Genomic DNA, 15,846 nt, shown 5'->3' with positions numbered 1-15,846 from the left:
TTTATTGCTCACAGTTTTGTGGTTAGGGGCAGGTGGGCTTGGCCCGTTCCTCTGCTTTGGGTCTCACAGGCCAAAATCACGGTGTCCACTGTCTGGGCTCTTATGTCAGAGCTCTGGGAAAAATCCACTTCCAGCCTTATTCAGGTTAATGGCCAAATCCAGTTCCTTATGGTCATGGGACTGAGGTCTTTGTTTCCTTGCTGGTTGCCAGCTGGAGCCTGATCTTCGCTCTTCAAGGCTGTCTGCATTCCACGTGGCCCCTCCAGTGGTGGCAGGTCAAGTTCCTCTCACGCTTCAGACCTCTCTGACTTCTCCTTTTGCCTTCCTCTTCTGCTTTTAAGGAAGGGCTCATGTGATTACACTGCACTCGCCTGGATAGTCCAAAATAATCTCCCTATTTTAAGGTCCTATTTTAACCCTAATTACATCTGCAAAGTCCCTTCACAGCAGTACCCGGTTAACATTTGATTGACTAAGCAGGGGAGAGAAAACTGGGGGTGGAGGCATCTTTAGAACTGCCCACCACAGGGCTTGATGATTCAATTTAATTCATGTTCTCAGATTAGGGACAATTAGCAATATTTGAATATCGATTTTGGATTAGATAATGGCATTGTATCAATGTTTAATTTCCTGATTTTAATTATCGTTCTGTGGCTACGAAAGTGAACATCCTTGCTCTTAGGGAAACCACATTGAATCATTTCGGGGTAAAGGAACATCATATGTGGAACTTTCTATACACAGGCATGCACACATACAGACACATACGTAGAGGGAAAGAGAATGATAAAGCAAATGTGGCAAAATAAGAACCGTGGGTGAATCTACGTGAAGGATATATTGGAGTTTGTTGTATTATTTTTGAAACTTTTTTGGAAGTTTGAAATTACATAAAAAGTTACAAAAATATTGTTGAAAAATACTCATACTCAAAAGTTAAGTAAATTAGAAACAAAGAGGATTCAAAACTGTACATGAATCCTCAAAAAATGAAAAACAGAATTACCATATGATCCAGCAGGTCCACTCCTGGATATATACCCAAAAGAATTGAAAAAGGGACTCTAACAGATATTTCCACACCATGTTCCCAGCAGTATTATTTTCAGCAGCCCAAAGGTGGAAGCAACCCAAGTACCCATCGACAGAAGAATGGGTAAACAAAATGTGCCAAACACACGCAGTGGGATATTATTCAGTCTTAAAAACGAATGAAATTCTGACACGTGCTACAACATCGATGACCCTTGGGACTTAATGCCAAGTGAAATATGCCAGTCACAAAAAGACAAATACTGTGTGATTCCACTTATGTGAGGTGCCTACAGAGGTCAAATTCATAGAGACAGAAAGTAATATGGTGGTTGCAGGGGCTGGGGGAGGGGAGATGGGAAGTTATTGTTTAATGGGTACAGAGTTTCAGTTTAGGAAGATGAAAAAAGTTCTGGAGACGGATGGTGGTGATCTGTGAACAACAATGTAAATGTGCTTAATGCTACTATAACTATACACTTAAAAAAGGGTAAGATGGTGAATTTTGTTATGCATATTTTAACATACACACACAAAAGATATGGACTGTAATATAGTGTGACCCTAATTATGTAAAAAGAAAAAAATTCATGGAAAGAGACTTGCCAAAATACTTTTAATAATTGACTTAAGAGTTTGGGAACAGAGTGATTTTATAATAATTTAATATCCTTTTTTACATTCTAAGTTTTCTAACACAATGCATTTTGTAATCGCACACAAAAAGGGCACGCTAAATTTTGAGAGAAGTTAAACATCCTTTGGGTCTGTTTCAGTAAAAATGCCTTTGCTGTATTGTCTCTTCCGGGAAAGTAAATTATTTATAAAGAGAATTGTGCATGCTCATGACCATGGGAAACGGTCCAGCCCATCTACTGGGGCAATACTGCAAATAATTCATACTCTGCCTTGAGTCTGCCTCCACTGGCTTCCAGGGCAGCTCCTCAAGGAGTTCTCAGGAAAGGCCAAATGGAGGCAGTCAGCACAAAACGTGCTAAGTGTTCAGCTGGCAAGCCCCAGTGTGTCTCTCTGCTGGGTAAGCTCTCAGGAAGCGAGAAGGAATTTGCCACATCAGCAGACTAATGTTGGCAGCAGGTCAAGGCTTCAGGGAAGACCCCACAAGAAGAGGCCAACACAAGGATATGTTTCCTTTTGTTTAAAAATGTATCATAGGATGAACATTCAGAAAATATGAATGAGATGGGGAAGAAAAGAATTACCCATAAGCCTACAACCAGAAATAACCACTGTGAACATCTTGGTATGTATTTATTCCAGATATTTTCTCTTTCTTTCCTTCTCACTTCCTCTTCCCATCCTTTTTTCTTCTCCATCTCTCTTTCCTTTTTTTAAATTCATATAAAGAACCATCCGTGTAAGCATATCTATCCATGTACATATATACACATGCGTGGATATGTATATATAAAATAGGTCATACCGATTGGTTAACAGGGAAAGAACACTGCATTGCACGTCCCCAGAAGGTACCATTCACTTCAGAGTCTGGGAGAACAGTGCCTTTTGGGCTGTGCCCTGCATGGTCAGCATGAGCATCACAGCAGCCCTGGGAGAGGTGGTGATTTAACATGTCTTCTCTCCCCTCCACTTCCAAGTTCGATCTCTCCTGGACCATGCACTGGGGATTTTTCTGGTTATTTTTTTCTTCTGATTTCTAGCGTAATTGTGCTCTGGTCCAATAAATACTCAGTTTGATTTCTCTTCTATTATGCAGCTATGCATTCTAAATTATTCTTTTAATGTTGCACACTATGCATGAATTAGTTCATTACAACATGAATCCCTTACTTTTTAGACTCTAATATAAATTAGTATTGATTTTTTACACTGATTTGTTTTTGCAAATCAGTGGAGGAAGTTAGTCTTTCAACAAATAGTGCTGGAATAATTGGATATTCACATATCAAAAAAATGAACTTTAATCTACACCTTAGATCATATTAAAAACTAACTCAAAATGGATCACAGACCTAAATAGAAATCCTAAATCTATAAAAGTTCTAGAAGGAAAAAAATCTTCAAGAGCTTGAGTTAAGAACAGATTTCTTAGATACAATGCCAGAAGTATGATCCATAAAAGAACAAATTGGACCTTATCAAAAATCAAAACACTGTTACTCTTCAAAAGACACTACTAAAAGAATGAAAAGGCAAGCTGGAGACTGGGAGAAAATATTTATAAAGCCTATATCTGATAAAGAACTTACATCAAAAATACGTAAAGAACATAAAATCTCAGTAATAAGAAAAAACAACTTAGTAAAAACAGTCAAATGATTTACGCTGATGCTTAAAGAAGATATGCAGATGGCAGGTAAGCAGAAGAAAAAATTCTCAACCTTATTAGCCATGAAGGAAATACCAGTGAAAACCACAACAAGATAACATTACATACTTTATTGAAATGACTAAAATTTAAAAGAAGGTACCAAGTATTGGTGAGGATGTGGAGGAACTGGAATCCTCACACTGCGAATGAGAATGCAACATGGTACAATTACTTTGGAAAACGTTTTGGCAGTTTATTTAAAAGTTAAGCATATGCCTAAAACTCCTAGGTATTCATGCAAGAGAACGGACAGCATATGTCCATACAAAGTCCTGTACACTAATGCTCATAGCAGCTTTACTTGTAATAGCCAAATGTTGAAAACAACCCAGATGTCCCTCAACTGATGAATGGATAAATAAAGTTGGCAAAGGCATACAATGGAAGACTACTCAGCACTGTGAAGGAATGAATGACAAAGGACATGGCGGAATCCCAAAGAGGACTGTGCTGCATGAAAGAAGTCAGACAAAAAAAGAGTAGATTTTTTTCATTTACACAGATCTCCAGGTAATGCAAGCTAATCTATAGTGACAGAAAGCAGATCAGTGGCAGGGAGAGGTGGGAGGGGGGCATGGATTGTAATGCAGGAGTGAGGGAGCACAAAGGGGCTTTGGGAAACTTTTGGAGGTGATGGATATGTTTGTTATCTTGATTATGGTGATGGTTTGATGGGTGAACACATATGTCAAGCTTTTTAAATTTTATACTTAAATATATGTATGTCAACTTTACTTCAAGAAATCTCCTAAAAAATAATACAGAGGGGCCAGCCCCATGGCCCGGTGGTTAAGTTAGTGCCCTCTGCTTCAGTGGCCCAGGGTTCACTGGTTCAGATCCTGAGTGTGGACCTATGTGTTGCTCATCAAGCCATGCTGTGGTGGCATCCCACATAGAAGAACTAGAATAACCTACAACTAGGATATACAACTATGTACTGGGGCTTTGGGGAGAAAGAGGGCAGGGAGAGGAAGATTAGCAACAGAAGTTAGCTCAGGGCCAATCTTCCTCAAAAAAAAAAAAATAATACAGAGTTCAGGTACACCTTTCACATAGCTTTCTCTAGTGTTAACAACTTATATATCCATAGTACAATTTTCAAAACCAGGAAGTAAACATTGGTACAATGCTATTAACTATACTACAGACCTCATTCAAATTTCACCAGTTTTCCTCCTAATGTTCTTTTTCTGTTCCAGGATGTAATTCAGGATTCCACATTGTGTTTAATTGTCTCCCCTTAAGCTTTTACAATCTATGACAGTTCCTCATTCTTTCTTTGTCTTTCATGACCTTGACACTGTGATGAGTACTGGTCAGTTATTTTTGAAGAATATCTATCAATTTGGGTTTGTCCTTTCTTTTTCATGATTAGATTGAGGTTGCGTACCTCAGTCTGTACCGAGGGTACCACAGAAGTGATGTTGTGTCCTTCTTTATGCATTTTATCATGACATTGATGTGTCTTATTACCAGTGATTTTAAACTTTATCACTTGGTTAAAGTGCTGTCTAAAAGATGTCTCCACTATTTTTCCCTTTGTAACTGGTAAGTATCTTGGAGAAATTTCTGCAACTGTTCTGTTTCTCCTCAAACTTTCATCCATCAATTCTAGCATCCATCAGTGTATCTTACCTGCAAGAATTGTTACTATGATATTTACCTGATGATAATATTTTATTTCCCTCATTCTTTCTATATTAATTGGAATTCTTCTGTACAGAAATGTTATCCTTTCTCCTCCATTTATTTATTTATTCAATTATTCATACACTATAGGCTCATAGGTATTTATTTCATCCTATGGGTTATGATTCAATACTGTCATTATTTATTTTATTGTTCAATTCATTCCAGTTTTGGTCATTGGAGGCTCCTTCTAATTGGCTCCTGTGTCATTTTGACACATTTCCATTTTTTTAAAAAAGCATTTCCCTATTTTCTAAGCTCAGCTTGTATTTTTCTGGCCCAGGCCCTGGAATCAACCTCTTCCCCAAGGAGTCCTGGTTTCTTTTACTGAAAAATAGTAATGAGAAGCCAAGATCTGGAATCTAAATATGCTCATTACTACTGGAGTATCATTGTTCCTAGGGCCTCTCAGCAGACAGAACTAAAAAATATATATATGCATGGGCTGGCCCGGTGGCATAACGGTTGAGTTCACAAGCTCTGTTCAGCGTCCCAGGGTTCGCAGGCTCAGACCATGGGCACGGACATATGTGCTGCTTACCAAGCCATGCTGTGGCAGGCATCCCACATATAAAATAGAGGAAGACAGGCACAGATGTTAGCTCAGGGCCACTCTTCTTCAGCAAAAAGAGGACTGGCGACAGATGTTAGCTCAGGGCTAATCTTCCTCAAACCAAAAAAAAGGAAGAAGAAAGAAATATATTGATCCATGGATACACACGGATCCATGGATACACATACCTTGATATTTATCTCTATGTGCCTGAATACATATTCATATATGTGTGTAAGTCATACTGATATTTCTAATTCCAGTCCAACACTACAAGGTTCTTTCTTGCCTTCCCTTTTCCTCATTTGTAGCTTCTTTCTCCATCAGAAGATTTATTTGGGCAGATCATTGCAGGCTTTGTCTCTGTGAACTATCTTGCAGTCAAGGTCATATTACGACACAACCAATAAAGTGCCTTAACACTGGACTCCACGACCTCATTTCACGTATACAGCCCTGATCCTTGACAGCTTTGTATCTCTCCCCTCCTTTTGACGTTGAGAAATGAGAAAATTCAGGAAGCTGGGCTGTGTGGGTGAGGGCCCCAGCTTTGCAAGTGAACAGCTGCCAGGGTGTGGCACAGTCATATTTCTGGACCAAGCAGCCTGAGTGTCAGCTGCAGCTGATGTGCAAATCCCCCACAAGGAGTCAGAAGTAAAACAAGAGGAGACAGCTGTCACGCATCCTTCCCCCCTTCCCTTTTCCCCCCATGTTTCGGCATTTTGCTATGCTGTGTTGTTCGGGTTGGTGTGATTCTGCACATGGGAACTCAAGGGGTATCTCCCATGAGGGTAGCTGGGATGTCCGAGGCAGGAAGAGATGAGGGGCGTTGAAATTGGCTGTCACTCGGCAAGGGACCAAAAGCTGAAAGGAGCATCTCGGCAATCACTTGAGCTGGCACTCCTGTGTCCTCCCAGCCTGCAATTCCAAAGGCATAGACCTCAGCCTCATTTGTGAAGAATAACCATTATAAGGACAAGGGCCAGAACAGGTGGGACTTTTCTTGTTTTGTTTTATGTGGATGGGGATGATTATTGAAAGAGAGGTTTTTGCAATCACATAACAAAACGGTTGCTGTGGACATCTGTGTTCAGAGAAACCGATTTTTTTGTTACACAAAAACTCTTCCTCTTGATAACATGGATCAAAATGAGATTCTAGACATTATTGTTTTTTGCAGTAATTATACACATTCATTGCAGAGAAAATGAGAGCAATTCAAAAGGGAACAAAGCATATTTTAAAATGCTAAGATAGATCCACAGTTTGGTGATTATCCTTCTAGATAAATGGTTCTCTATGCAGCTCTGCACATAATTGAAAACAAATGAGATCTTGCCATACATGCTATTCTGCAATTTGGTTTTATTTACTCAACACTATGTCCTGGAGAGGCTTCTATCACCATAAATACAGACCCATGTCACCGTTTTAATGGCTTCACGGTGCTCTGTAACATCTATGTAGCACAGTTTCCTTATGGGTATAGTTCTTTTTTGTAACATTACATTCATGGAGATGTTGGTGAAGGCTGAGTGGAAACGTGTCTGATCAGGTTGGCAGGAGACTCTGAGGAGGAGTGGCTCCGCGAGGAAATGGGGCCTGCTGCCGAGTCTCTGATCCTCTCCGGGAGGAACATGACGCTGGTAGCTCAGAAGCTCCATCTTCAGCCCGACTGTCAGAGCCACCAGGAGGAGCTAGTGACCACAGCTCAGCGGATCCTGGTGGCCACCACGAAGGTGAGACTGATGTCGGAGCTGGCTGGCTGCTTGGTCTGAACAGAGAGCTCACTGGTGGGAAACATGGATGGGGCATGTCATTCCCACAGTAGACACGGACCTCAGAGAGAGAAATTTGCCCAAGTTTCTGCCAAGATTGCAGGCACGGAGTTTTACCAATTTAATAAATGCTAAATGTGGAGGCTGGCATAGGCAGCCAGATAGGCATACTGAGGTAGGAGCTATGATCTTAAACCCACATGTGGTCCCCTCATCCCCCACACTTGGCCACTAACCCCTAATAAAAAGGTGTCACTGAGGGGTTCATTTTCCACTCTACCCGAGACTGGAGCTATGGGGAGAAGTGATGGAAACCTCTGCCACTGTCATGCTATTTGACAAACTGGCTCCAGAATGAAAGCTCTGCCGCGTTGACCTCCAGCTCCAAGGATCTCATGGGGCCTGGATAACCCCTCACCTTCATTCTCCATCCTCAAGTTCCATCACATGGCACAACTCTTTTAGGGTGGGACGTTGCTCCTTGTTAACATCTATATGCCTTAAATATTATCAAATATTAATACCGTTCACCATTAAAACTTTAGTAGTGTGAGTTATCGGGGTGGACGTATTTGTAAATTAAGAGATCCTCATTAAAGTAAGATTGGGAATGGGGGGGATGAGAGAGGTGGAGCCAGAGTGCTTCCGGCACCTGCTGATGGGAGGAGGAGAGGGGAAGACAGTCAGGCTCGTGGAAGTGGCTGGTACCAGCTCGGTTGCAAAGGATGATAGAGCCATCCAGGAGCGGCAGAGTCAGGCTCAGAAAGGCTTCTCAGAGGCACTTCCTGGACAGGCCATCTCTCCAGCCCCCATCATCCTCATCCCAATAGCATGTCTTTCCTAAACACTCTTCAGTTCCTTGTCTGTTGGTTACCATGTAGATGGTTGACCGTTCCTCCTCTAACCCGGAGATGGGCACTGCAAACCCAGGTTGGACCCCGCATTTGATGTAGCTCAAATTTAAGAGGCCTTACGTTTTCAGTTAAGCCAAACGTCTTCTCTAAACGTCTCTTCCAGGTGACTTTTCTTTATATGTCACTCCTAGATGAGGTGGCCTTTTTGGGGGAAGGGGACGCTGAGATTCTATACGCTTTAGTCTTGGGACGTTTGGACGCGGGGAGGGGGGAAGGCAGCTGCCCTTGCTCTCCCTATCGCTCCAGAAACGTGCTAGCATTTTCAAGCTTCTCTTCCCCTCACTGCCCGAACAGGTCCTGCTCCTGGAAGACGCTGCGATGGCGAGGAAGGTGGTGCGGGCGGCGGGATGGTGCCTGACCTGCCTGGACGCGCTGGAGGCGGCGGGCGACGCGGCCTCGCTGCGCGGCCCCTTCGCGGATCTGGCCGCGGCGCTGCGGGGCCTGGGCGGCCTGACCGCGCGCGGGCCCCGGGGGCGCCTGGGCCGCGCCGGCCGCATGCTGCGGCGCTGTGTCCCCGCGCTGCTGGCGGCCGCCCGTGGCCACCTCCGGCGTCCGCGCGACCCGCAGCTGGCGGCCTCCCGGGGCCACGTTTTCGCTCTGACCAGGCAGACGCTCTGCGAGCTCCTGGCGCGGCTGGAGCCCGGCGCTGCGGCCCCTGCGTCCAGTGCCCGGAGCGGCGCGCTCCCCCGGCGCCTGCGGCAGCTGCGCGAGCTCCTGGCGGCGCCCGGGCCCGGGGAGGCGCGCGAAGGCCCGCGGGACGCGCTCCTGGCCGCCGTGCTCTGGCCCTGCATGCGCCTGGCCGCCTGCTCCGCGCCGCCAGACAGGCTGCGCCTGGTGGCCCGCTGCCGCCGGCTGCTAGAGCTGCGGGGCGCCGGCCGGCGCCTGGGCCGGATCGATGGGTCTCCGGGGACAGGCCTGGCGAGCCTGCCGCCGGGGCTGGAGTGCGCAGCGCTGCAGGCCGCGACTGAGGCCCTCGCCCAGGGAGTCCGCGCTGGGTTACTGCGCCAGATCTTGGACACGTTCACCGACACGCAAAGTCCTCTTCAGAGGCTGGTCCAGGCCGCCTTGGCCGCTCCCCGTGTCAGCTCCCCGCGCGATGCCGAGGGCCAGCCAAAGAGCCTCCAGCTTCTCCTTGCTGATTTCCAGGACCAGGCCAAGCAGATGCTCAGAGTGGCGCACTTAGTCTGGGTTTGCTGCTCCCGACAACAAACTGGCAAGGACGTCGAGGCCACCACGGCGGGCCTCTGGGAGCTTGTGGTCAGAGTGCAACAGCTTTTCTCGCAAAGCCCCGAAGGGTCTGGTCTGGACTGGAGCCCCGCCGCCCTGCAGGCCCTGCTTCAGGCGTGGGCCAGGGCATCTGAAGGCCTACTGGCCTGTTTTGACGACGTTCTCAATATTCCTGAGTTCCTGGGTGTGTCCATTCAGGAAATGACCAAGCGCTTGGACTTCTTTACATGGGCTTTGAGGAGCAGAGATTCTAGAGAGTTTTCTCGACTCGTGGCATATTTACAGGGCCGAGCCACGCACATAGTGCAGGTGATGAGCAGGTATGTGGACCAAGATCGAGATCCCATTTTCCGGAATGGCCTGAGAGTCTTGATTCGGCAGCTGGAGGAATCTTCCCTGGTCCTGGGTGCAGCTGCTGAGCGCTGTTCAGGTGGGCACAGCTCTCAGGACACAGATGCGTTTTTAACCATGGCAAAGCATCTGATCTGCTCAGCTCAGAGCATCCGAGAGGGTCTGGATGGGACTAACCACCCAGATATCCTCAGCCCCCTTCGACACCAAGTCCAAAGGTTTGATATTGCTAAGAGACAGCCTTATTTTATTCTCCCCAGCCTTCAGGACTCCATAGTTTCTGAACTGAAACACCAAAGGGGCTCTGGGTTAGGGAAAAGTGATCTAGGCACCTCCTATCCGCCCAGGGACCATCTTTCCAGTCCCTGGATTCCTGGCACCCGTCCACAGAGGGGGGGCTCTCCACTTCCTGCCATCAGCAAACTTGTCCTTGCTGTAGAGAGCCAGGCAGTGACTTCAGCTTGCACCAGCCTGCAGGATCAGGATGCAGCTGTGGATGCAGCTCAAGAGGCCTTGGCTAGGGAGGGACCACTGGGGTCGAAGAGGATGACTGGACTCGAAGAAATCTCAACACTGGTACCTTCTGCTAGTGACTTAGCAGGGGAGATGGCACATTGTACAGCTGCTGGAACTGATAGGCTTGTGGAAGGGGCTCTGCAACTGTCTGGGAGATCTAGGGAAACCAGGCAGGGTTTAGTAGCCATGGCTGGTGACTGGTACCCTCTGTGTCAACAGCTATTTTGCAATGACCCAGCAGCTGATCTTCGAGAAAACATCGCAGTGTTTGTGGAGCTTCAGCAGAATTTAGCCTCAGTGGTTCAACTAGCAGCAAAAAGTGGGCCCATGGATTTGGGTAAAAAGGATTCTGACTCAACTGGGCATCCAGAAGCACTTTTACAAATGCAAGGCAGACTGCAGGAGACAGAGACCCATGCTAAACAGCTGTTGGACAAGATTCTGGCCTCTGAAGGCCTCCAAGACCTCAAGTCATGGGAGGAGAGCATTGAGGATGGGTGCCTTCTGTGGTCAGTGACTGTCCAAGACCTGCTCCAGTGCATGGAGAGGCTCAGCAGGAGACAAGGCCTGTTCTTGTTCCTGCGACAAGCTGTGAATGACCAGCAAGGGCTGCAGGAAGGGTTGGCTCAGGCAGCAGATGTTTCTCGGAGGCTACAAGAGGCTGCCAGGCTGTCTTCCCTACTGTGTGGGGAGGAGAAAGTAAAGGGTGAAATCTCCTTTCTGTGCAGGGAAGTTCATGTGCTCACAGAAGCTCTGCTGGATGTGGCACAGATCCTGGCCTCCTCCCCCAAACCATCACCCAGCCTGTCCACACGCTTTGAACTTCTCTACTTGGAGCTCACCCTTCGAGCCAAGGCCGTGACTGGCCATCTCAGCAGCATCAATGCAGACTATGAACATGCCCTCCAAGCTGCCTTCTGCCCAAGGCTTTCTGTCTACAGAGACCCCCAGACCAGGCCAGAAAGCTCCCTGGAAAGAATGGTGTCTGGTATCCAAGCTGTGCAAGAAATCGTGGCAGGAGGTCAGGAGTCTGGGCCCTGCCAGGAGAGTCTCCTTGTGGCTCTGGAGAGCATTCTTGTCCTCACCAAGGAGGTAGCCCAGAGGGTCCCTGTGGTCCGAGAACACCCAGAGGAGTGGGGAATGCACATCCTGGACTGGCTTCAGTGGGAGTGGGCAGCTAAGGCCCACCATGCTGTGACCCAGCTCCAGGCTTGGAAAGGTGGTCACACCAAGGCCTGGAGACTCCTGGCCCAGTGCTTGAAGCCCAGTAGTGAGACAGCAGTGATGAAGCCCAGTGATGAACAGGACCCTGCCCAGCGCCAGCTCCACCATGCGGAGGGTGCATCAGGAATGGCTGCAGCGGGCAGTATGGATTCTCAGGGTGCTGCCCCAAGAGACACCCCAGGGAGCTCAGTGGGGACCTGCACTGCTGATCCAGGCATCGCTGGGACAATCACAGCAGACCTGGGCACGGTGAGATAGTCAGCACCTTTCCTCCTCCCCCACCTCACCCTTCTTTTCTGGTAACCAGAGCCCCCTGTCAAGTTCCAGAAAAAGCTGCCTTGGTGCCTATGTGTGTAATTCACACTTGGCAGGCAGCACAGTGCAGCCTCGAGAGTCCAAGATGGGGAATCGGACTCCTGGGCCAAGCCTGCCTCTGCCATTGCCCAGCTCTGAGACCTCAGAGAAGCTTCTGAGCTATTTTGGGCTTCAAGATTCTAGTCTAGAAAATGAGAACATTGATACTTCCCTGGCGGAGGTTTAATGAAAGCATCCATGTAAAATACTTGCACTTGTCTGGCACATAGTAAGCGTCCTATAAGTAGTGGCTATAATAACTGACTTTTATGAGGTTTTTCCCAGTTACTCCAACTGGTGGTGGTCCCCCTTGTGGTGACTGACAGAGTCCTCCAGTAGAGCAGGCTGCTTCATGCCACCTTGCCCTCTGGGATGTTACCTCCCTGCTCCAATCGGGGTTCTTTTGTTTGCAAGTGGCAGGAATCTATGTTGAACCAGCACAGGCAAAATGAAGGATTGACTGGAAGGATGCTGGGTCTGTTCAATGGCTTCCACGCACGGTCATTTCCTTCCAGGGCACCAGACAGGACAGTTAGGCATCACGGATCCCAAACATTTGATTGACTTATACTGACTGTGATCAAAGTCAGTGGGGGATACAGTAGGTTGGCAGTGCCCGAGAAGTTCCCTTGCAGACGTGCTCAGCCCAGCATTTTATGTACAACCTGATCTGTCCTCTTCTTGACCTTGTGCTCGGCCGCACAGACCCTCCCAGGCCCTTCCCTGGCTCTTCTCCCAAGATAAAGCTGACCAGACCATGGGTTTCTCCACCCCATTAGTCTTTGTTTTTCTCATTAAAATGTCATCACCATGAGAAGGGGCCCTATTCCCAACATAGCTGGGGGGAGAGCAGGCATTTCCCTTTTCCCCTGCACCCTAAGTCCCCTCTGCTCAGATCATTCGAGGATTCCTGCATTTCTTCAAGAAGCTGTAGATTCTCCCTTCTCCCATGTAAGGCTTAAAAATTCACAGAGGGAAAGAAAACGTCATACGTTAACTATCCTGGGACCTGAGTGTGCGAGGTTTCAGTTTTTGTCAATTCTGGATGAATGGAACACAGAGTAATGGGCTCCTTGTCTCCTCTTCTCACTGTTTTCCTACATATTTGGAGAAAATTGCCAAGAACTGCTGGCACGTGGGAATCGGGAAATCCTCTGGATTCCCACTCTTCTTTATAAAATGATAAAAAGGCTGTTCACATCCCCACTGTAGTTTAAAGCTCTGAGAATCAGGAGTTTCATTAGTTCTGTCTTCTTCTTACAGCGGCAGCAGAGCGGCACCCCCGCCAGCGCCCCTGGCTGTCCAGCCTGGCTGCACGCTGATCTGGACCAGCCTCTGCCGGAGGACGGCAGCGCGGACAGTGGGAACAGAATCACCCAGATTACCCGGGAGATGGCCAAGGAGGTGTTCCTAATGGCCCAGAGTTTGAAGAGGAGAGGACGCATCATGGTACTTGGCCTTTGTAGGGGAGGAAGACATTTCCTCTTCCCAAATGTGCGTTCGTCTGGCTGGAGAATGAATTAAATTCACATGAGACAGAATAGCAAGAGAAAATTAAACAAAGCTTTATGAGGAACCATGGCCCAGGGTCTTTCTTCCCGAAGGAAGAAAGGGCACCGAAGAAGTGGGGTGCACATAGTGGTTATATACCCCCAAACAGGGTGTTTCACATGTGATTGAAATGTCCCTCCCACAATAGTCACAAGATTGCCCTGTCGGCACAGTGCTTGATGGACACAGCAGGTAGTGGTCTGCTGTCTCAGAGGGCGTAGCAGGAGGCAAGTCTATTGTCTTGAGCCGGGTGGTCACAGGTGAGCGCAGCAATCAGTTCCTAGCCTAAGGAAAGATGCTTAATCCTTAAGAAATGCCAACGTTGGGAGGGGGAGGGAAGTCAGTTACAGGAGGTTACCAGACTAGCACAATAAAATGCAGATTTAAGTCCTTGCCTTTGGTATTGATTAAGAGTTTTTAGAGAGAAGGTCATCTCCTTTCTTCTTCCTGATACAGAGACGGAGGCAACTTTTACAGATAGAGATTTACCTTACAAACGTAAATGTGTCCTAACAAAGGGCAAGTTTCATTCCTCAGAGCCTCCTTCCCTGTCCCAGTTTATCAAAAGCAATCAGCCTCAAATAATCCTGATGCCAAAGAGACATATCTTGGGGTGGCCAATTCCAGGTCCCCACACCTTCATGGGGTGGTGGGAGGAAATGGCACCATGGGGGAAGTGGGGCTCCCAACTACTGTGCCCCAGGAGCTGGGCCAGCAGGGGCAGCTCCCAGGAAGGAAGGGCGGCACTCAGGGGCCACTGGGCACTTCACATTTTTACATGCTCTCTTCTTTCTCTCTCTGGGCATTTCATAAAGCCCACTTCATTTCTCTCTTCCCCTCTGCTTTTGGGCTCAGTTACAGAGGCTTTGTCTTATTCCACCAGGACAGATAATTGCCAGAAGCTGCAATTTGGTAAAATCAAGGACTCCTCCACATCCCAGCAGGATGAACTGAAGGGAGCCATTTACACCTTTAAAAATTCCGCAAACTAGAGCTCACAGGGCTTGACCTCCTGCGGGATGAGAGCCGTGCAGGGCCAGCCCAGCCTGGAGAGAAAGGGGGCTGCTTCAATCATGCGTGACTGGTTCTAATTCTCTTTGGCCCTCTTCTTGGTTAAAGTTAGTTAAGCATTGTTTAACATCCACACATCAACACTGAAAAAAAAGAGTCCATTTACTAAATGTGTGGACCAGAAGGAAGAGAGAGAATGGCTTCAAGAGCCATTTAGAAAACTCCTTCCAGTGTAGGTCTGCTGGGTACTGATGGCTCCAGAATCCATGACTGGGCCCCATAGGGCCCCACCTTCTCATTCTGGGATTAGGGGAGGGGGCCCAGAAGAGAAGGCTGGACGTCAGGGCACCCCCTGATGAGGTGACTGCAAAGCTGAGCCCAGCAGTCGCGCCACGCCCAAGACTCAGGCCTCTCCTTGTCCTGTCCCTCCTCCCAACCCCTGCCCAGTCAGTTTCTCAGTCAGTCAGTTACCCTAAGGTCATTAGATCAGAAGTGGGCGTGGTTACCTTTGCTGGCTGACTCTCAGTTTCTTTCCAAATGTCTCAGATACTCTAATTTATACAGGACTTGGGTGCTGGCCTTGGTGTGTGGCTGAGGGCCCAGGAATATGCAAACCCTCCATCCCAGGGAGTTCCCTAGGGAAATGTACACTTACAGGAAATGACAAAAGGAAAAACAAAGGATAATTTTCTATGGTGAGGCTAGTGCCTGGTCAAGTGGAGTGACTAGGCAGCATTCTCCCCCAAAGCCTTCAAATCCTGGTCTTAACACCAACCAGATTCTAATAGCCAAAGTACCTGGTACTCTTGAGAAAAAAAGAGAAAAGAGTTTAAAATGGCTGGTTAGGGGGCAACTGGCCGCATAGGAGTGAAGGAACTAAGATTCCCTGAATTAGAACACTGAGAGTCTGTGACACTAACTTAAGTCAGACGTATTAGCAACTCTTCAGCCCCGAGGCTGGGGGTGGAGTTGGAGGAAGCAAGGAGGAAGGTGGGAAGGTGTTCCTTGGAGAGGCAGAAAACGTAAGCATCTTCTTTCTTGGCAGAGGTCTACACAAGACTCTTCTCATGTGGTTTGAGTTTTCTCTGGCACCTTTGAGACCTGGGTTTTGAGTTCTGGAATATTCCAGTTTGACCTCTTCAGTTGAGCCCTTCTCCTTCACACATGGAGGTGATCTTACTGAAGACTTTCCACAACGTCATATTTCACATCTTCATTTGAACACTTTCTGTGTGCCAGCAGAGAACAATGCCAATTCCTCAAGTCATTATCCAGGTTAAGGAACTGTAGCAA

The 15,846-nt window shown here is 47.4% G+C and overlaps 1 protein-coding gene across 2 annotated transcripts in view; it reads left to right on the top strand.

Moving 5' to 3' along the window:
* Window positions 1-2,072: 2,072 nt before the first annotated feature.
* Window positions 2,073-15,846, top strand: part of LOC106838616 (uncharacterized) — a 30,018-nt gene continuing 16,244 nt past the window's right edge. The window contains exons 1-4 of one of the 2 annotated variants that reach the window (XM_070511766.1): window positions 2,073-2,296; window positions 7,183-7,366; window positions 8,614-11,886; window positions 13,255-13,440. In XM_070511766.1, the coding sequence (XP_070367867.1) occupies window positions 7,223-7,366; window positions 8,614-11,886; window positions 13,255-13,440 (3,603 nt within the window). In that variant the 5' untranslated portion in view covers window positions 2,073-2,296; window positions 7,183-7,222. Of the gene's footprint in view, window positions 2,297-3,955; window positions 6,619-7,182; window positions 7,367-8,613; window positions 11,887-13,254; window positions 13,441-15,846 lie in introns of those variants that run through there. The other variant, XM_014852850.3, reaches the window with a different exon arrangement.

This window comes from Equus asinus, chromosome 6 (assembly GCF_041296235.1).
Source record: "Equus asinus isolate D_3611 breed Donkey chromosome 6, EquAss-T2T_v2, whole genome shotgun sequence".
Lineage (NCBI taxonomy): Eukaryota > Metazoa > Chordata > Mammalia > Perissodactyla > Equidae > Equus > Equus asinus.
The sequence above is the reverse complement of the archived record's forward strand: the minus strand, read 5'-3'. Positions and strand labels throughout refer to the sequence as shown.